The 22,103-nt window shown below is 43.6% G+C and overlaps 1 protein-coding gene across 1 annotated transcript; it reads left to right on the forward strand.

Moving 5' to 3' along the window:
• Positions 1–589: 589 nt before the first annotated feature.
• Positions 590–19,276, forward strand: TEDC2 (tubulin epsilon and delta complex 2). Its single transcript, XM_075286090.1, has 10 exons — positions 590–615; positions 1,075–1,173; positions 1,518–1,573; positions 5,526–5,997; positions 6,468–6,521; positions 8,118–8,196; positions 10,479–10,599; positions 14,009–14,107; positions 18,392–18,582; positions 19,127–19,276. The coding sequence occupies exons 1-10, from the start codon at positions 590–592 to the stop codon at positions 19,265–19,267; spliced, it is 1,338 nt and encodes a 445-aa protein (XP_075142191.1). The 3' UTR covers positions 19,268–19,276.
• The last annotated feature ends 2,827 nt before the right edge of the window (positions 19,277–22,103 follow it).

Consider the following 22,103-nt stretch of genomic DNA (forward strand, 5'->3'; position numbering starts at 1 on the left):
TGCGTCCTCTGGACGCAGATCTGAGTTGAAATCGGGACATACCTCCCTCCAACCGGGACCGCGGGACATATCACCCAAATCGTGACTGTCCCGTGGAAATCGGGACGATTGGGAGGTATGGATATGTCATCAGTATTAGATCAGATTGGTCCAGCAGTCAGCACCCCTGCCGACTAGCTAGCTATAGTAACCGCGATGCTTCTCCATGGAGAGTTGTGTACTTTTTGTAGCAAGTGTGCCATTTGTCAGCATGAGCCAGTGTAAATGGCCTTGACAAATAGCTGATTGGCCCAGGATGCCAAGAGACAGACCCTCGCCCATCTATTATTGATGACCTCTCAAGACTGGAATACCTGCTGCAAGTCCTGACTACCAGGGTAGAGGACCTATAGAAACAGGCGAGCAGCGCTGCTCTACGATGCTCCTGTATCCATATTGGTGAATGGGAAGTTTGGAACCATTCAGAAGAATACAGGCTGCCGTAGTTTATTGTTATTTTACTGGTATATTCACTATTTGTATTCATTTTTCTTTATTTCCTCAGGTGACCGACAGCCGAAATTTGTTGTTTGGATCATAAGTTCCAAAGATGTTGTCTTCATCCTGCTCTCACAGGTATAATCAGTGAGTTAGGCTGGATTCAGACTTGCACTTGTTGAACATTTGGGCATTCCATCCATCATTCCACTTAAAAAAAAATGCACGTTTTTCGGGCGGACACCTGGTAGATCCCATTATAGTCTATGGGGTCTGCGAGGTAACCACTTTTTTAAGCAGATTAGGTTTCCGTTCATGGGGTCCCCTAGCGGAAACCTGAATCCAGGTATGAACCTAGCCTCAATCTTCAGATATCTATATGTCATGTTAAAGGGGTTTTCCAGACCCACGCAGATTAGATACTGACGACCTATAATTTGGATCAGTCATCAGTATGACATTTTGTTTTCTTTCCTATCCATTTTATTTTCTATGTCCTGTTACAACTGCATATATTTTAGTACATATAAGATGATGCATAGGCTTATTTTTCTATTTGTAACCTTCTCTCCTTACCAATTATCTGTCCTTTCACAGGCTGCTCTCCCTGCTGAATAAGGCTCTTCTAAAATGCAAAGAAGAAGAGAAGCAACTTGAAGATCAGCTTAGACTGTGGCGGTCACTTCTAGACAATTGGTATGTTATATGAGTGGTGTGTGTGTGTATTACTTCTGTAGTTACAAGGGCCACTGGCATCAGATGAGCAGGTACACTTGATTGGAGCTTAGCTGCAATATGACGTACAATGTGTAGACTGGAGTGGAGCTGTAAGAAGAGAATGAAACACTAAATGGGTGCCATGTAATACTACATATGCCCTGTAGGATCAGCTGCAGGGAGAATATGTTTTATCTGGCGGCAACTTTCCCAGTGATAGCGGCTAATGGCCAATGATTTCAGGAGCTGACTTGGAGGTTGCGATAACCCCTTTAAAAAATGTTCAAGCATCGGTAATTACAGCTGTTTTTGCTTCTCTATAGGGATTCTAATCACTCAGAGCCCTTGAAGATGGATGATGTAGCAAGTGAGCCTCAAGGTAAGTTATGTGCCAACAAATCCTACTGTTCTGGCACCTTTCCTCAATTCTATTTCAGCACATCTCATCTGTTCTATTATGTAAGTAAAATCGTAAATATGTTGTCACCCAAAACTGTGTTGCAAATGATATAGCAATGGTCCCCTATATCTCATTCACAGTACACTGATGTGTGAGGTACTCCTGCTATGCTGAGTCAATCACTAGGCAAATGTAGTGGCATAAATTAGATTTCTAAAGTCAGGTTCACACTTTACGTATATGTTTGCAAGTTTTTTTTGGTAAACCTCAATGAATCAGATCTTAAAACTGCCTTGTCCCTATTAGTCCTAGCCTATCAAAAATGACATTGTAGCAGGGTATATGAGTAGGGTATATACATATAAGGAACTCCTTAGCTCTGATTGTCGGGGGTCCAGCATCCGGGACCCCCACTACTCACTAATTCAGCCACCCTGTGTTTTGCCTGTTTGAATGAAGTGGCGGGCATGCATTTCTGCTGTTGCTTCATTCAACGCACTGCAGGACTGCTGAGTCGGAGTTGTTATGTGTAGATGGTGAAAATCTGTAGTCCTACAACAGGCCTGATGAGACATCCAGAGATGGCTATAATACGGCATTTGGTTACTTTTGGCAGTCCCATGGTCTTTGAATGGATCTCTAGGGCGCCACAGTTGATCCATTTAATTGGCTGACGCAGGACTCCATTCTTCTGAGCTTTGGTGTCCCAGTGGTCAGAACCCTACAAAGCTGATCTTTCTGAGACTACTCCGTTAAAAGTACTGTCAAGCCCCTAATGGATAATCATTGGGTGGGAATGGGTTAAACATTTTAGGCTCACTGTTTCAGAATAGAGTGTGGGATTGATGCTGATGAGCAGGTGGGCACAGCTGGCAATGCCACTCATTTCACTATATTGTGCTGACGTCTAATTACAGATGTGTGGGGGGAATGTGACAGACTAATGCTTCCATCATATTGTGAGTGGAAGGAAGTATAATCTGAGAGTCATGCCTTCATCTGTCTTGTGATTACTGCTTTTAGATCCTTAAGATGAACATATTTTTAGGGTTGATTATGGCCATTTAGCCAGACATCTTATCCCAACGGACAATCACTTTAAGTGCCGATCCTCTAATGTATTATCATCATGCTTCCCAGATTATCCCAATAGTACTATACAGAGATGGGGGAAAGATTCTTGTTAACCCAATACACACAGGTGGCTTTTTAGGGATCCTAAATCGTTGGTTGTCCCAAACGTCACCTTCCTGTCTATAACCTATTGTAGGTCATCAACCTGATATACAGTGAAATCTCTGCAGAAGATCTCACCTCTTTCAGAAGACACCTTCATAACCAGACCACATTTTCTGTGATGGATTTTCATTTTTCTATATTCACCCCCCAGAAAGCTACGGTTTAATGCAACTTTGGGTGGTCTTTTCAAAGAGCTTTCACTGTATATAGACTCTGCCACCAATGTACTAAGACGGTTATACTAATTAGATGAAACCAAACCTGACAATCTCAGCTGGACGGGCAGATTATCTAAGGCAGGGGTAGGGAACCTTGGCTCCTGCTGTTGCAAAACTACAACTCCCAGCATGCATACTTGCCCTGCTGTTCTTGGAACTCCCATGGAAGTGAGTGGAGCATGTTGGGAGTTGTAGTTTCACGGCAGCTGGAGTTTCACGGCAGCTGGAGAGCCAAGGTTCCCTACCCCTGATCTAAGGTATCAACACATGTAGGTTGACTTGGAAAATGACCAATCCTTTGTTCCTGAGGAATGTCATCTTGCACCAGAGGTGTCTGGCGGCAGCTTATTCCGCACTTACTACTGAGAATGCATGCATGCTTGGCTCAGATGAGGCATGCACGTGTCTTAAGGGGGATGGTGGGAATAGCTTGTCCGCCCAACAGCTATCTGTATATGGCCAGATTTACTTTTGAAAGAAAGGGACCTAATTGTAACCAAGGAAAACTTCATTCTTATGTCCGTGGGCCAAAAGGGTTAAACATCCCTGGGGTTTATTACAGTAATACAGGGACTGACATTTGACAGTAAAAAGAAAGGAAATCAGCGGGGTACCAATCCCCTCCTGAATGGCTATTGCAAGGCATTTAATTTCTGCATTACTTCACAATATTGTGCTGAGAAGATTGGAAGCCCTGACAATAGGGCCCATCTCACAGACAGCCGCTATAATACGTATTCAGATTAGTACAAGTTAATGTATGCTAATTCCCTGCTCGGTGATGAGTTCTCTTCTCCCTCTTCACCCGGTTTGCGAGCAGAAGAAATAATATTCTGCTTTCTATTTATAGAGCCATTTGTCTGGAGAATGAGAAGCTTTAATCAAAATGAATGTCCTAATTTATGTCGGAGCGTAATTCATTTTTTTTAATTCAGTTTATTCCAGCTAGTATTGTTTTCCGACTGTTTATATAATGACAGCCGGGGTTGCCCTCTGAAATCTCTAATTATCTTTACAATTCTCTCCAGCACATCTGCCTGGTGCTACAATGTCTCCGTGCAATAAAGGGATGGGACGGCCATTTATATCATGAATACAGAAATAGTAGGTGTTGGTTAGTCATATTTTTATCAGCGAAGCTCTGCCTTTCCTTACTGATCCACTTAGAAGTATGGATTATGCCATGAAGAATATTAACCCTGTATCCATAGGTTTGAGGATAATTGGCTGATCAGTGAGGGTCTCTGCAATCGTGAGAACGGGAGTGTGTTACCCTCTGTGAGCCCCTGGTAGATGTCTTGCTTATTGACCTATGCCCACATGACTGCCGTTGCATTACTTAGCGGGTGTTGGTAGTAATGGATCTCTGCGTATGGGACTTTGAGCTTTTAATAGCATTACTATGTTGGAAAAGCTGTGGGCTGTGGAATCGGCAGTGTTCATTTCTTGACTGCTAGAAGTATGTGGAGGAGGATGTGTTGATGGATGTGGGTGGTTACGGTCTAGTATTTTTGAAATTGCAAAAACCGCTTTTTTCTGAATTACCTGTTCTTAAAAGCTGTTTCGATAATGTATATACAAGGTATAGCTAAAATCTTACCCCAGGAAACCAGATGTAATTGAGAGAGCTATATCCTTGGGGGGGGGGGGGGGGGGCTTTCCTACAAACACTTATGTGCAATTCATGGGATAGAGGAAAGTTATCACTCCTTTAGGATCAGGAGTCCCAAGTCTGCTGTATGAATGAATCGCCAGTATGACAACTCCATTCATTTCACTGATGGAGATGCCAAATGCAGGACTCAGCAGTCCCAAAAAGTGAATGTAACTCTAGTCATTAGAGATGAGCGAGTTCTGTTCGGATCAGCCGATCCGAACAGCACGCTCCATAGAAATGAATGGATGCACCTGGTACTTCCGCTTTGACGTCAGCCGGCCGCTTAACCCCCCCCCCCCCCCGCGTGCCGGCTACGTCCATTCATTTCTATGCGAGCGTGCTGTTCGGATCGGCTGATCCGAACAGTACTCTCTCATCTCTACTAGTCATGCATGCATAGTACTATGGATTCAGATTTGTTTTCATGATCTTTTGGGGTCCCAGTAGTAAAACCCCTTAAGATCTTGAGCCTTTTAAGGCAGATACCTGCAAAACTGAAATGTGTGCACAGTCAGCTCTGCAATGATCTATAACCCACCCTATCTTACAGAACATGAAAGGTCCTCTTTAAACAAGTACCATATTATTCTAACAATTCTTCCTTCTTCATCGCTCTTTCTGTTGCATCATATGGGTCAGTACTAGTAGAGGATACAGCTGCAGGCTATGTATGTATGGAATATTGCTTAGACCACATGTCAACAACCTGTCGAATGGTCTGACTTGGTGTCAAGTCCAGTAATGCAATGACAGTGGTGCAAGTGTTATGATTCTTGCCACAGATATTTTAACATATGCTTATTTCTCCTTCTGTTAGAGAACCACCCATCACCGGAGGACCTACAGGAGGTGGAACTGCTGAACAAAGCTCTGGAGAAAGCCTTAAAAGTGAGAGGAACCAGCAAGACAGACCCACCTGTTCATAAAACCCTGCCTTGTGCACAGACGCCATCTTCTTGTCAAGTCCCTGTTAAAGCTTTAGATAAACTTGTACCGAGAGGAGCAAAACCCAGAACCTACCAGTTAAAACCTCCTTACAAGACTATTCCTGATCGGAGAAGGGTTCAGAAGCCTAGGGAAGGAGCCTCGAGCAGCAGGTCTTCACGGTTAACTCCTCTAGAGCCACCAGCTCCTAAAAAAGACGACGGTGGTAAAAACGAGCAACTGGAGACGAAGATGAGCGTCACCCGACCACGCAGTGAATTGGTAAACCCAGTCTCTCCACCAGCCACAACTTTGTGTCCAGAGATTTCACAACCACAAAGACGGTCAACTCTGAAAGAAAAGGGGTTAGATTTATTTTACTTGTAGTTTGTGTATGTGTATAAGATTATAGTACCGTATGTCAAGTGTGTGTGTATATAGCAGTAAAGTACCATAGGGTATATACAGTAGTCTACGTAGTAGTATAGGACTACAGGATGTAATGTGTGTGTATATAGCAGTAAAGTACCATAGGGTATATACAGTAGTATACGACTACAGGATGTAATGTGTGTGTATATAGCAGTAAAGTACCATAGGGTTTATAGTATACGTAGTAGTATAGGGCTACAGGATGTAATGTGTGTGTATATAGCAGTAAAGTACCATAGGGTTTATAGTATACATAGTAGTATAGGACTACAATGTGTAAGACATGGGCAAAGTCTTGTCTAATCTTACTGGCTTTTTAATGGTCACCATCAATATGAAACACAGATTTAGATGTTCATCTCTCTTCATAAAAGTTTGACAATTTATTTTTACCTCCCCACAGAGCAACTTTGAAACTCCCAGCAGAATACCAGCAGGCGTACATCAAGAGCAGCAGGTGAGAGTCAATCCTATGTGTTTGTTGGCAGCACTATTAAAGGCCATAGCCGCAAACAATGTTTATCCTCTTCATAGTAGGATAGAGGATAAATTGCTGATCAGTAGGGTCTGACTCCCACCAATCCTGAGAACAGGGGTTATTTTACTAACATTGTAAATGCAGTGGAGATGAAGGCGGCCGAACCCGTGGTGAATGCAGAAGTGCCTAGTTCTTATTTAACTTCAGTGTGAGCAAAGGAGATGGCTACATGCTGTACACAGAAACATGGACACTACATGTATGAGAAGATAACCCGACCACAATAAGGACATCATGGCTGGTTATCAGGAGGACACTACATGTATGAGAAGATAACCCGGCCACAATAAGGACATCATGGCTAGTTATCAGGAGGACACTACATGTATGAGAAGATAACCCGACCACAATAAGGACATCATGGCTGGTTATCAGGAGGGGACACTACATGTATGAGAAGATAACCTGACCACAATAAGGACATCATGGCTGGTTATCAGGAGGACACTACATGTATGAGAAGATAACCCGACCACAGAAAGGACATCATGGCTGGTTATCAGGAGGACACTACATGTATGAGAAGATAACCCGGACACAATAAGGACATCATGGCTGGTTATCAGGAGGACACTACATGTATGAGAAGATAACCCGACCACAATAAGGACATCATGGCTGGTTATCAGGAGGACACTACATGTATGAGAAGATAACCCGACCACAATAAGGACATCATGGCTGGTTATCAGGAGGGGACACTACATGTATGAGAAGATAACCCGACCACAATAAGGACATCCGTGTTAAACAAAGAGCTGTTGACACTTGTCCCTAGTGCTATGCACATGTATCTTTAGCTCCAAGGATATGACAACTAGATACTTACCGCCATCTTCTGCTCCTGCTTTTTCCTGCTTGTATACGTAGTTGAGTATATTTCCCAACACAAATGGCTAGATATGTTAGACCTGGTATTAACGGTGCACTTTGCGACATTGTGTTGATTATTGGTATTCTATTCACTCTGAATGGTATATACAGTATATTCTAATGTAAGGTGTGTTTGGCCTCAGTTTCATGGACTAGCCCGGTTTTCTCTCTGCTGCTGCCACTTGTGATTATTATATTACTGACTTGGTAAATGTATACTTATTGTAGTAATTGGGCGTTATTCCTTCTTTTTTATCGCTTGGGATAAGCCATCAGTGTCTGATCTGTATCCACCTATAAATAGTAGCTTTCCTTCTCACGCTGCCACATCATTCTAGCAATTTCCTTTGCTGGTTGGACATTAATGGCATATCCTAGTCATCATTGTCTGTCCTGAGACAACCCTTTATACCTTCTTTTGTAAGCCTTCGGTTTTGGTTTTCTTTCTGAAGCGGCCCAGCCCTTTTATGTTTCTTTTCACATATGACAAATAGCATCTACGTAATGCACATTTCACGTGTTCGATTCCCTTACAAGGAATGTGGTAAAGTCTTTTATGTTCAGTGCAATAAGAGGCTCTGAGGAAATTGGGTTTGGCGATTCCATACTGAGATAACCATACTGTTTTCCTGTGTTTTATAGATTATGGGAGAAGTTCTATGCAATTCAAGACCATCTTCCTGCTTCCAGACCTTCATTTATACAGAGGCTGCAAACAACTGTATCCTGTTCCTGCTGAGTGACGTAAAAGGACTGTCCAATGGTCCTTAGAGAATAGGCCATTGTAAAACGTACTGAGGTTCTGTTAATAGATGTATATCACAAGGCTCATCCTGCAAACCCAGCTGCAAGACTCAAATTCCTAATGAAATCTGACGCTGGCTGCAGAGGTTTCATAAAGTAAGGGGGCAGCAATGTCCCCGAGTCTCTGTAGCTGTAACACATTGCATTCATTTATGCTGATATTTGCAAGCCTCAACCTACACAGGTTAAATTCTGAACTCGTACTCATCATGACTGTGCATGGAAAGTCTGGATTTGTAGACTGGGATCTATGCCTGAGTATACATAATGACATTATTACATTATAGAGAAAGTAATGTCGAGCGTTATTATAGGGTTTTGTGGGACTTTAATATTGGTGGTCTGTTCTTTGAATAGGTCACGAATATTTGTCCAATATGGGACCCCCCACAGATCAACTGGGTGAAGAGGCTGCAGTGTTCTTCACGATGCACAGGGACTTGATATTGCAACTCGGTCCCATTCACTTGAACAGGACTGAGCTGCTGCTGTACCACGTGACTGTTGAATGTGACATAATTGCAAGAGACTGCAGCGACACCCCTGCTAACATCCTTTGCGTGATAACGCCTGGTACCCCCACTGATCAGCTGAATAAAGAGAATAGGGTGTTGTTTCCCTTTTACTATTGGACATGCATAGTTGCATAACATGGAAGTGCCTGTGTCTTGTATTACATCTCTGCAGCTCAGCCCGTTTCAAGTGAATAGGACTGAGCTGTAATACCAGGGACAACCCCTACAAAATATACAGGGATATGCCTGATAAACAATGAAGAAGCCTCATCCCTTGTCATAGCTCCATGGCCCCTTTAATCATCTGATCAGTGGGTGTGCTGGGAGTTGGATCCCATTATTTCAATATAAGATATATTTTGATGCAGTGAAATTTACCAAACTAATAGTACAGTCTTTCCTTGTTTTAGGCGTTTCTTCGAGGTAATAATTGTAGTTATTGGACTTCAGTGAGCACCAGTGGAGGTGGGTGGGGGCGATGTGGTATTGCAAATAGCATGTGCGATGTCTCAAATTTATACTTTTTAAAATTGACCGCATTCTGCGCTGCAGCTGTGGCAGTCCCTGCATGCTGTCGCCTCATCACAGGCCATGGTCACATAGACTGAGGTGCACTACTAAGGACAGCCTCTGTGCTTGATAAGTACTAAAGTATCTGCTGAGCTCACCCGACCTCCCCAGCCTCTACGAACATCTGATCGGTCAGACCCCTGCTGATCTATCCTAAGAGATCCTTGTTATAGTAATTGGAAATTATCATCTCTGCTCTGGTAGATGATTATAGGTTTGTTTTCACGACTTGCATATTGATCACCTGTCCTTAGGATGGAACATAAGTATGTGGTCTGTGGGGATCTGACACCCAGGTCCCACACAGATCAGCTGTTTGAAGAGACCGCAGCGCTCACAAGCACTATTTCACATTCTTTGGTCACATGGTTGAGCAGTGTCTCAGTCCCATTAAAATAAACAAGACAATACCAAGCAAAGCACTGTGTTAGAGCTGAATGAGCGTCTTTGTAGAGTCCCTGAGTGTCAGACCCCTACCAGTCACATATTGACCTATCCTGAGCCATCCATATGTATAAGTTCTGGAAAGTCTCTTTAAGGACAACCCCCAGAGTGCACCCCCTGATGCATTGCTCAGCCTATCTGAGCCCTAGTTATCCTTCTGCCGGGTTCTCCCATGGAGATCTCCCGTGCACTAATGAACCCCTCACTATATGCATTAGCGTACACGAAGCCCCTGAGGAGGTTGGATTGACCATATAGATGTACAAAGTATTTACATTAAGATAAGATAATCCTTTAATAGTCCCACATTGGGGAACTTTCAGCCTGTTACAGCAGCCTAGTAATACAGATACAGGATAATACACAGTAATATAATACAGACGTAGACACATATATCATTACCTAACCTGATCTCAGGATTGGTTACAATAAAGAAGAAATCTAATCAATCAATATCCCAATATAATTGATTTTTCTTCATTACCTCCATTTATTATGACGGGTTCTCTTTAAATGATCTGCTCTATTCCATTCAATCATTTTATTCGCAGGCACTATTACAACTCATCTCCTTTACAACTCTATTACTTCTTAAGCCTCTTGCACATCTCGCCGCTCTGCGATTTTACGATATTAAGATTTCATGTTGCTCTCCTTAATTATCTGTTAGTTTGTTCCCGAAGCTCCCAGGCTAAGCCTTCTCGAGATTGAGGACGAGTCCAAGCGCTTGGAACGAGAGGTCAGAAGCTGGAAGCAAAGTGTAGACTCTGCCAATAACTGGCAGGGAGCAGGTGAGGGAGCGAGCGACAGCGAATATCATGATCTCTACACCACCACCTCTAGTCTGCAAATGCTTCACAGGCGAGAGAAGATCTATAAATATTGGAAGGATGTCTTAGTCAATTACGTTGTAATAAGCGTTCGGCTCAGGCGTCTCCTCCACTTTAATAATTAAGCGTGTGTACATGTTAAACCTCTCCTTGCTGGAGGTTTATTGTGCAAGGAGACGGTAACAAAATTGTAGGCCTATTCTATATCTATTTCTTGCTTTGCACATGACGGCGCTCGGCGTGTCACGATGACCGCTCAACTTCTGCGTGGTGTGAATCCACATTAGGAGAAGCAGGAGCACATTATTCTGTGTGGCACGTAGCGGGTCCATTTTATGCGGTGGCTTTACATGAGTCACAGTGCCCGTCTCACCTCAATTACAGCCTGCCCAGGATCCATCAGTCACGAAGGCTGATTGCAGAGCGGGGATTTAACCCCTTTTCAGCAGTCGTCGCAGGGTTCGTTCATCAGAAGTCATTCACAGGACCCTGCTGGAGAGCGTATTACAGTGTGTAAAAATATGCGACGCTGCGTGTTAATTCCCGAGTACTATGGACATGGCTTAATCTACCTTCTAAGAAAATTGCGGACAGCTGGAGTGTTCTAGCGTTGCATAGAAAGTGACTCATGTTAATAATGGACGTGGCTTCTATGCCGGGCCTACTATAAATATATATTGCTGTGCAATTCTTCTAGTGAATTGTCGCTCCTAATGAATTCTGGTTACGTTATTTATCACGGGCTTCGTTCCTATTGTATGATGCAGCACTAACTGGGTACAGTAATCTTTAGGCCGTACACATTGTACTGAAGCATCTATTCAATGAAAAATTCCCACATTACTAACTTGTCACAATCGATTAGTAATCTGATGGGAATTGATTTATTCGTTTAGGTGTCCGGGGCATATTGGTAAAATAATTTAAAGATGGTGATTGGGATTTAAAGGAGTAATGCTGTTCACAATTCTTAAAGGGGTTTGCAGGGACTTCAGTGTTAATGGCGTATACTCGGGATAGGTCATTAACCCCTTCCCGACATGCGCCGTAATAGTACGGCGCGTGTCGGGTCTGTAACTATGGCGACCGCCCGGGAGCCGGGCGGCCGTCATAGCCGCCGGGTGTCTACTGCTTTAAGCAGTAGGCAACCGGCTCTAATGCCTCCGATCGGTCCCCGGACCGATCGGAGGCATTAACCCCTCCGGCGCTGCTGTCAAAGGCGCCGGAGGCGCCATCTTCCCGGCGGCGCATGGGCGCCGCCATTTTGGCAGGGATCGCCGGCTCCTGGAGCATGCTCCAGGGCCGACCCCCCGTTGCCATGACAGCCGGGAGCCTTGTTAAAGGCTCCCAGCCGGTCTGCAAATTCTCTCTTTTGCAGGCTGGTGTATACAGCCTGCAAAAGAGATGATGATTTTTTGCAATGCATTAGCATTGTAATGCATTGCATTAGTGATCAGACCCCCTGGGGTTCAACACCCCTAGGGGGTCTAATAAATGCAAAAAAAATAAAAAAGTAAAAAAAAATATAAAAAAAATATAAAAAGTATTAAAAGTTCAAATCACCCCCCTTTCCCTAGAACAAATATAAAAGTAGTTAAAAACTGTGAAACATATACATGTTAGGTATCCCCGCGTCCGAAATCGCCCGCTCTACAAATCTATAAAAATATTTTTCCTGTTCGGTAAACGCCGTAGCAGGAAAAATAGTCAAAAGTGCCAAACCGCCGTTTTTTCACTGTTTTAATTCTGATAAAAATTTGAATAAAAAGTGATCAAAGCAATAACATTTCCCGAAAATGGTAGAACTAAAAAGTACACCCAGCCCCGCAAAAAAAAGACGCCCTATGCATCCCCGTACACCTATGTATAAAAAAGTTACGGCCGTCGGAATATGGCGACTTTTAGTAAAAAAAAAATTTAACACCGTTTTGGAATTTTTTTTAGGGGTCAAAATGTAAATAAAACCATATAAATTTGGTATCCCCAGCATCGTAACGAAGCACAGAATACAGGGGACATGTCATTTTGGCTGCACAGTGAACGCCGTAAAACCAAAGCCCGTAAGAAAGTCGCAGAAATGCATTTTTTCTTCAAATCCACCCCATTCTGAATTTTTTTCCTGCTTCCCAGTACATTATATAGAATAATTAATGGTGGCATCATGAAGAAAAAATTGTCCCGCAAAAATTAAGGCCTCATATGACTCTGGGAGCGGAGAAATAAAAAAGTTATGGGGTTTAGAAGGAGGGGAGTCAAAAACGAAAATCAAAAAATGCCATCGGCGGGAAGGGGTTAATATGAGATCGGTGGGAGATGGAGCAGTGGTCGTGCATGTGCCCGGCCACTCCATTAAACTGGGACTGATGGAAACGGCAAGCTGTTGCACCCATTATAGACATTGAATGGAGTGACAGTGGCCAACACGGCTCTATATAAACTTCTACTAGTGAGAAGGATCGGGGTTACATTACATGATTGCAGTGAGGAGTTCAGTAGGTGATAATGTCCTGCCCTTTAAATAGCTCCAAAAAGTTCTGTACTGATTCATTTCTTAGAGGGGTTATCCAGTATATAGGTTTTTGGCTTTATTTTTTTGCGTAGGTCATAAATAACTAATCGGTCATGGCCCCTTGTCATGTATAGTACGGCCATTGGAAGCAGCCCCTTGCAGCTGATCGGTGTGGATAGGCCTTAAAAACCTAAATCCTGGACATCCCCTTTAATCTTGGAGCTGTATTTGGCTTGCTATAGGCTCTACATAGGCATAGTTTTAAAACATAACATTTTGACTACCTGCAGTCACCACTAGAGGGAGCTTAGAAGCATACTGATCAAACAATGATATTGTAAGCTCCCTCTAGAGGCTGCTTGGGGTAGCACAGTGTTTATTAGTGAACTCAAGTCAATGCATTGGATTTGGAGCTCTGTATCAGAAAAACATAGCTACAACCATTATAAAACTATAATGAAAAATTGATTGGCACAGATTTACAATTTATTTATTTTTTTGATGTGCTATAATAGGGTGGACATTCACTTTTAAGTGATACTAGTCGCTTTAGTTATACCATCCTCATGCAAATTTACTGGGCGTATATTATATATATATCTCCATCCATCCCTGCGCTATGTATCAGTAAGTGTTCCTTTAAGACATCAGACCATTCATCTGCCAGGACGTATTGTCTTTAGATCTATACCCACCACAGTGCGGCCTAATATCATCCGACATGGCATTCCAGATGAAGTTCCATGTCTTGAAAGGAGAATAGAGGCTCCTCTCTGTAGATCAGAAAGCGGAGTCTGCTAATGATATTGACATTTGTAATGGATCACATCTGAAAGACTGACATTTCTCTGGTCTCTAAAGGTCCGGCGCGCTGGCAGAATTACCAGTCTCTACTGCTTTTGGAAGCGCTACATGAAGATGTGGCCAAATACCAATCGGAGCTGCAGAATCTCCAGCTGGGTAAGTGACGGCAGGTTGATCTGGCCAGACATTGTAGTGTGGGGCGCCCTCGTCGGGAGGCTTTGAAGTCACAATCCATCATTTGAATCATAAGAAGTCTCCATCTGCTCCTTAAATCCCAGTTTATTTGCCAAACAGAGCCCTGAATTATAATAGAGTATTTCATACGGCATCTTCAATGCAACGTGACTACTATAAAGTCATCATGACCAAGATGTTACTTGTGGAGGCTTAATGAAATCCAACCACATGGCAATTATTAGTAAATGTAGTACAATACATCTGTCCGGACCCATTACGTTGTTACAATACAGAGGTCTGGTACAGTCTCTCAAGGCCTACAGACCTGGTATGTTATAGGATGTGGCCTGGGGGGGGGGGGCTATAATATCCTACACTGCTCAAGCAAGATTGTAACCCCTGATGTGTTAGATAGGAATAGTAAGAGATATTATTTGCAATATAAATGTATCCCAAATCTGCAAGATCTTACCCCTGCTATAGGGAAAGTGGTAAAATCTGCATTATAAATTGACATCCTCTGGGTTATAAAATCCATAGCAAGGATTCCTGTGCATAAAAAAGACAACATATGGCGCGTTCTGAAGTCTCATCCATTTGCCTGGTACTGTAGTCTGCTGTGTATTTGTCCTGCACAATCCACAGCAATTGCAGCCACTTGTAGACTTGTGTAGCTAAAGCAGACCTAAACTTTGAGATGACTCTTCAGGGTGCACCAGGTAATGCTATTTTTGTCCATTATATGACCCACGTCCTGCATATTTGTAGCAGTTTTCCCCTCTGCAGGCTCTATTTCTAATTCTCAATAGTCCTTGAGCTTTGGGTGAAAGACTGGCAGTATTCTCTACAACACATGGAGAATATAGGAGAGTCTGCTTCCTAACTTTCAGCCACTTATTCTGCAGCAGCACCATATAGGAAAATATAGAAAAGTACTGATTAATATTGATTTGAATCAAGGAATCGGAGTGAGATAGTAAACTTACCGCTAGCTGCAGCAGCTTCTCTTTGCCTGTGTTTCTGCCTCCCTCTCCTCAATTCCTCCTCTTCCTTACTCCATTGACTTCTGTGGGCAGTATCATAGTCCTAAAACTCCTTATTATTGTTTAGTTTGTCAATTGGCTTGTGGTTTAAAGGCATCCTATCATTAAAAAGCTATTTTTTGTGACTAACACATAGGAATAGACTTGCCCGTTGCCACAAGAGAAATGGCCGTTTACACAGTAAGTAAGTGGCCATTTTCTTGTGGCCTGTGGGCATGCGCAGTTGGCTCCGCCCGAGGCCTAGAAGTTTGACCCCCAGCACCGGAAGAAGATGCATGAAGAGGCCGTTCCTGAAGAAGATGGAGGCGGCGTTGGAGAGTTCTCGCGCAGCATTGGGGACACCCCCCCAGTGCTGTTTGAGGGCTGGGGCCCACCCCCGGTGCTGCGAGAGATCTCATCTGCATACCGAAGAAAACCAGGATTTCTACCGAACGGTGGCGCGGAGAAGACATCTAAAGGTAGGAGAAGAATAGCCTTTCTTAAGGCTATTCCTACGTGATAGTCACAAACAATTGCTAACCACTGAGTCACCGTGTTGCCCCCTATATATTATGAGTATTTGTATGAAGTACAATGAGGGTACTGTGCCAGGGTAGGTCGGGGCCCACTAGGGGCTTCAGCTGGTCACCTGTAGTCCAGTCCGAATCTGCAGCATAGAATGAATGAGCCACCTCTGCATTTAGTGAAGTTGGAGTCTCCTCGCTGAAGGGGTTGCATACAGATTTCTAGAGATGCCCTTTAAAATCTATTGCCGGGTAAATTACTTTCCAGTTCTGGTCCTTATTATATGGAATATGTTACTGGCATTTACATGATAGAATCCATTCTTATTGATGTTGGATAATGACCATTTTCCTCGTCCCTTCCCAAATTCTACGTCTCCTCCGGTAAATGATGCTATTACAGCTCTGCAGCTGGTGGGATATAATTATGGCCGCACAGAACATAAAGTATATTCTTCATACACGACCACACTTTGAGAAATGTAATTCCAGGAAAGGCAGAGAAGAAACTATTGTACCGATTGTCCGTATTGGCTCTTAATAACCTTGTTTTATTGCTGGCTTTCTTTGGCACTGGATAATCTTTATGGGCGAAGGATAGAAGCCGCGTCATCTGCCGCTGTGTTTTAGTAGATATTAACCTTTTAAAGGTCGTCTCGAACTATGGGCAACCAGAAGTAGGCATGATATATCTTGGTGTTAAAGCACATAAGCTACTGTCTTACCCTCCACCGACTCTTCAGTGGAAGATAGATGAAAGGCTGTACACGAAAGCGCTGTCTGCCAAGTGAGGGTTCGCTGACAGCTATCTCGCCCAAGTCCTCCATACATGTGCACCATTGATTTGGTCAAGTGATGCAAGTGCCCTAACCTGGAAGATGAAAGGAAGACATTGTCAGGATCTTCTCTTCCCAACAACAAAGGATTAGGCAGCTGAAATCCAACTCCCTCTTCCTTATCTCCCCCAATGCCAGTCCAAGGAGTCAGAAGACCCCCTTGAAATCTCTGCAGCAATGGTTTGTAGTTTGGAGGTGCATATCTTTACATAGGAGCTGTACAGATAATGGTAAGGAGTAGAGATGAGCAAGCACGAATAGCACGCTCCCATAGGAATGAATGGGAGCGGTCGGCGCGCAGGGAGTTAAGCGGCAGGACGTCGGCCCTGGCTGCGTCCATTCATTCCTATGGGAGCATGCTATTCGAAACGGTAGTTTGGAATAATACTCGCTCATCTCTAGTAAGAATGTGCAAAGTTGATTTATTCTAGATGCGTTGATGTGAACAAATATTGTTGCAGAATGGCAATTCCCTGAAATGTTATACCGATGGTTTTATGTATCTGAGACCACATAGACACTGAGATAAACATACTGTATATTAGTTTTAGACTCCATGCACAAGACCGTGTGCTTGGTCAGTGTTGTAGCCTTGTGTTTCATGTCTAGCACACTGACCCATTATTCTCTATGGCCTTTTACATACCCTTGTATTAACATGGGCCTGTGTATAAAGCCGTGAGCTAGGGGCAAAACTTAGGACAGGTCCGTGGAGGTGAAGGCAGGACACTGGTGTCTTTCATGTGCCGTTTAAAGGGATTCTACCATTAAAATCGAATTTTTCGTCGATCACACGTAGGAATAGCCTTAAAAGCTACTCTTCTCCTACCTTTAGATGTCTTCTCCGCGCCGCCGTTCAGTAGAAATCCCAGTTTTCATCTGTATGCCAATGAGTTCTCTCGCAGCACTGGTGGCGGGCCGAATGCTGCCAGAGAAATCTCCAGCGCTGCCTCCATCTTCTTCAGGAACGGGGTCTTCACGTGTCTTCTTCTGGCGCTGGGTTCAAACTTCTAGGCCTCAGGCAGCCGGCTGCGCATGCCTGCTGGCCACAAGACAATGGCCACTTACACAGTAAGCGGCCATTTTCTTGTGGCCGCGGATACGGGCAGTTGGCTTTGCCCTAGGCCCAAGACCTAGAAGTTTGAATCCAGTGCCAGGACAAGATGCGTGAAGACCCTGTTCCTGAAGAAGATGGAGGCAGCGCTGGAGAGTTCTCTGGCAGCATTGGGCCCGCCCCTAGTGCTGCGAGAGAACTCATTGGCATACAGATGAAAAACAGGATTTTTACTGATCGACGGCGCGGAGAAGATATCTAAAGGTAGGAGAAGAATAGACTTTCTTAAGGCTATTCCTATGTGTGATTGACAAACAATTTGATTTTAATGGTAGAATCCCTTTAACCACAAACCAGGCACATGCAACAATCGTGTGCATGTAGCCTTGGAGGGTGTTTGCCGACTCCTTCAGGAGCCACTATTTTAGTTGACCAGCATTGTTGTCTTCCATAACAAGGTTAGAGGTCAGCAGGATCCATGCTCCCTGTGCTCTTCCTTATTGTAAGAGAACTGGCTGCAGCAGGAGCCTCTTCCCTCTGCAATAGGGCAAAACCATTATCCTGACATGCCCTGACCCCTAAACCAGTCCCAAGGTGAAAATAGAACAAAACAGCTGAAGGTCATCCCTGTGTTCTCTGCAGCTGAAGACACAATGAAGACAAGGTAGTCTTGTTTATATCTGTCATTTCTAGAGTTCGCGTCCCTTCAGGTGCCACGTACAGATTGTAGCCTTCATCTGGACCGTTGTATCCTATCATTTATGTGCAGAAATATTTTCTTCCAGTTAATCTTAACAACATATATTTTATTTTTCTACCTTATACAGCGACAGAAGAATATAAGACTTGGGCAGAGAAGCTTTCTCTCAGTAGTACTTGCCTAGAGCCGGTAGGTTGCCCCTCGCTGTGTAGCCGCTCTCCTCCCATACTTATCTATACCCATCCGGGCGAGCTTCGCGAGCTGACCTGCAGCCGGCTGAGAGTGATGGAGCTGCAGCAGAAGATTCATTTACACAAGGTAATTGTGGACTATATTACATCTCAGGGGCGCTCTAACCTTGTTGGGCCTGTTTATTTTAATATAATATTTTTTATATCATTGTCCCTGCTGTAATTTTTAACTTGTTTCCCTTGCACCCCTCAGCCATCACTTTTGTTTATTTTGTGTGTCTTTTGGCTCCCCATTAATTCTCTCCTGTATCTTTTGGTCCCCCAAGTGTCTTCTCACCATCCACCACCCTCCTTTTGTCTCTTGAGTGCATTTTAACCCCTTGTTATTTGCCTCTCCCCCCCCCATCACTTTCTCTGTCTTTTTTCCCTCTCTCGCCTTTATCCCCTATCTGTCGCTCTTCTCTTACCTACTTGCAGTCTGTTCCCTCTCCCCCTCTTCTATCTCTGTGTGATTTTCTTGCCTCCTTATTTCTCCTCATTTGTTGATCACTTAGTTCTCGAGTCTACAGCGTAGACGTCTTCTCCTTTGTTCACATTAGTAGTGTGTAATTGCTGCAGCGCTACCTTCACCCCGTAATGAGCCATTAGAGTAAAGCTGTGATCTCTCCCAGGTGTTCAGTGAAGAGCTGCTTGCTGAAGCCGAATCCTGGAGTCAGAGCGCCCCGGCCTCCTGCCTACCTCTCAGAGCGATCTACACCCAGCTGTGCGAGGGGGGAGCCATGTTCCCAGTGCTGGTACAGGACGACAGCTAACGCCAGAAACGCATGATCTGTCATAATGTCTGATTCCCTTTTTACTTTTTTTTTTTTTTTTTTTTTTTTATAAAACCCCTACCCAAGTGTGAAAGAGAAATCTTTTTGGTTTTCCCTATTTAGGGTGCGTTCACATTATCTGTCATTTAATCCGTCCCTCTGCTCTGTCGTAGGAACAGAAGAACAAATTAAACAATAAAGAAAAATCTTCCTAATGACGGACAACAATGGAGCCTGAGGGACCCCAGTGATTATAATGAGGTCTATGGGGCTTTATGGGTTTTTTTTAATATCTGATAATACGGCTGGACCATTAACCATCAACTGGGATAAACTGATGTGACTTATTCATGTCACTTCGGTTATTAAAATATTTGCAAGGTTCTACCTGCAGGTTCGTTCGGACCGAAACTGTTATTATAATACTCTGGCGTCTCATCAGACACCCAGGGGAGTTGATCAAACCTAAAAAATCAGTATCACCTCTCTTGGGCTCCAACGCAACTCCCTGTTGTCTTTGGGTCTTCTGACTGACGTCAGGGACTGTTGAGGCTTGTGATTGGTCTTCAGCAGGTCACATGGCATTGCCCCAACACATACCCATACTGTAAAAGGGGAGTGACCTAAATAATTAGCACTAATGATAATCGAGGGAATATACCCAATTATGCTCTACCTGATCTCACCAAAATGAATAAAAAGTTGGATTTGGAGAATTTATTTTTTCCTCTGTGCTGGACAGACTCCGATTCAGGTGTGAACCTAGCCTTATCAGTATGTATATATTCTGTTTGTATAGATTGGAACTGATATATATATATATATATGGTAAATAAGAGGTAAACATCAGAAGATTATCTGACATTTGCCTCCAGCAAATGCCTCAATGCATGTCACTATAAAGGCAGTACAGTATAGGCAGTTGTCACTTATAGGTTCTATTTTATCGGGCAAAGCCATTTGTGCAACTTGCTGTGCTATTCCATGTAGCTGATCAGAGCTATACTGATGTATGCCAGGCCAAATGCACACTTGGCTTTCCTAATGAATTGGGGGTCACAGTGCAGAAGCAGTATGACAGTGCCATAATACCGCCTCATGTCACTAGTTGGTGACCATCAATAGAAGCTATGTATCTCAGCTTTTATAGGTCGTCTGAATCCCGCAGTTATCCATTGTTCTGATACTTTTGGAAAGCTGGGTGACAACACACATGGTAAAGGTGCATTGGATCCCATATTAGGGAGCCTTCACACGATGTAACGCTGCGCTCATTCTGATCGTAAAAAGACATTCAGAATGAGCGCGTAAAAAGCAGCTCCCATTGACTTGAATGGGAGCCGGCATACGTGAAATCAATGGGAGGCTTTTTTCCCTATGCTTTCAGTGTATTACGCGCGTAATACATTGCTATATTTATAGAGCAGGTCCTATAAAACATCGGAAGAGCCTTGGCTCCACGCTCGCTCGTGTGCATGAGACCTCACACTGTGCAGGTTATCAGTTTTTTCGCTGTGATCTTTTCTCTGGGGAGACCACCTTGTGTATTTCGTGGGCAGAGAGCTGATGTAATGCTACAGTGCTCTGACATCTGCGGTGGTACGAAGGTTACTGGATCAATACTGTACTGCTCTTTATGGAAAAGACCGTCAGACCGTTTTCTTTCTGTATCAACAATGTACGTAAGATAAACCAAAATGGATTTTATTCTACTTACAAGCTGGAGTGGTCTGGTCCTTGCCCGATGCTACGCCTGGAAAGGAGAGGAGATCTCGGTTACTGCTCTCAATTATATTTGATGCTTTATAGTATAGATTTTTACTTCTGTCGTTCATCTTTCCTGGTGTGAGGCCTGCAGATTGTAATGTGGCAGCTGGATGAAGCCATTTTGCAGGTGGAAGCATCTTGTGTGTAGACCCTGCTAGAAGGACGTTTCTTACCAATTTTAGAGCGTACCTGTTGTTTCAGGCAACTTTGCTAGCGCACGTGTGTACTTAAGCATCAACCAGGGATATAACTTGAGGGGTGCAGTCATATCAGGGCCCAGGAGCCTCAGGGGGGCCCATAAGCACTGGCATCAGTATTGAGATTGCAGCTTCCATCTGATCCATAAGCCAAGGAGACCCACAGATTACCCGAACCACATTAAAGTGGATTAAACGCCTTAGAACCCGTAACCATCACTATCAACAATTCGCTATAGGGATGAGGTAGGGGGCCCCGGACAAAAGATTGCATCGGGGCAAACAAGACTTTAGTTATGCCACTGGCAGCAATACTATATTTGGTCAATATATGACTTATATTTTGCATTATTTAGCAGATTTTCCCATCTGCAGTCCCTATCTGCAAACTGTAAGTAAAGGTGAATCTGCCGAGGTGTACTCCACTGACTTCATGAAGGACTGCGCCGGTACAAGTACAGCGCAGGGTGAGTATAAGCATATGGCGTTACAACAGGGCAATTTGGGATACTAAACCCCTGTTCCATAAGGACCTGTGCATAGTCTTAATGTTCCAAATCCCTGACCAATTCCCTTTAAGGACCAATATAGTAAAAAGGATCGAAAGCTGCCATAGTGGTGAGTGCATCATGCTATGCTGTGCTAGTCATGGCATCAAAATTACCACCCGAATTTTTAGGTTTTAGGAAATGGGGTTGTCCTAATGCCACTCCATAGTATATTACAGTGTGATGGTGTAAAACGAGGCAGATACTTCCCAGGTATTAAATGACTCCTTTTATATTGCTGGCTAGATACAGTTAACCCCCTTGTGGTAGTATCATGTAATTACACCATTCCTATCATAAACATAAGCCTCTATGTTTGTATGA

Source organism: Leptodactylus fuscus, chromosome 8 (genome assembly GCF_031893055.1).
Source record: "Leptodactylus fuscus isolate aLepFus1 chromosome 8, aLepFus1.hap2, whole genome shotgun sequence".
NCBI lineage: Eukaryota > Metazoa > Chordata > Amphibia > Anura > Leptodactylidae > Leptodactylus > Leptodactylus fuscus.

Coding starts and splice junctions, on each gene's coding strand:
- TEDC2 (XM_075286090.1), top strand. CDS start 590: ATGTTGTCTTCATCCTGCTCTCACAG. Junction 1,174..1,517: donor CGGTCACTTCTAGACAATTG/GTATGTTATATG, acceptor GCTTCTCTATAG/GGATTCTAATCACTCAGAGC. Junction 18,583..19,126: donor AGAAGATTCATTTACACAAG/GTAATTGTGGAC, acceptor GATCTCTCCCAG/GTGTTCAGTGAAGAGCTGCT.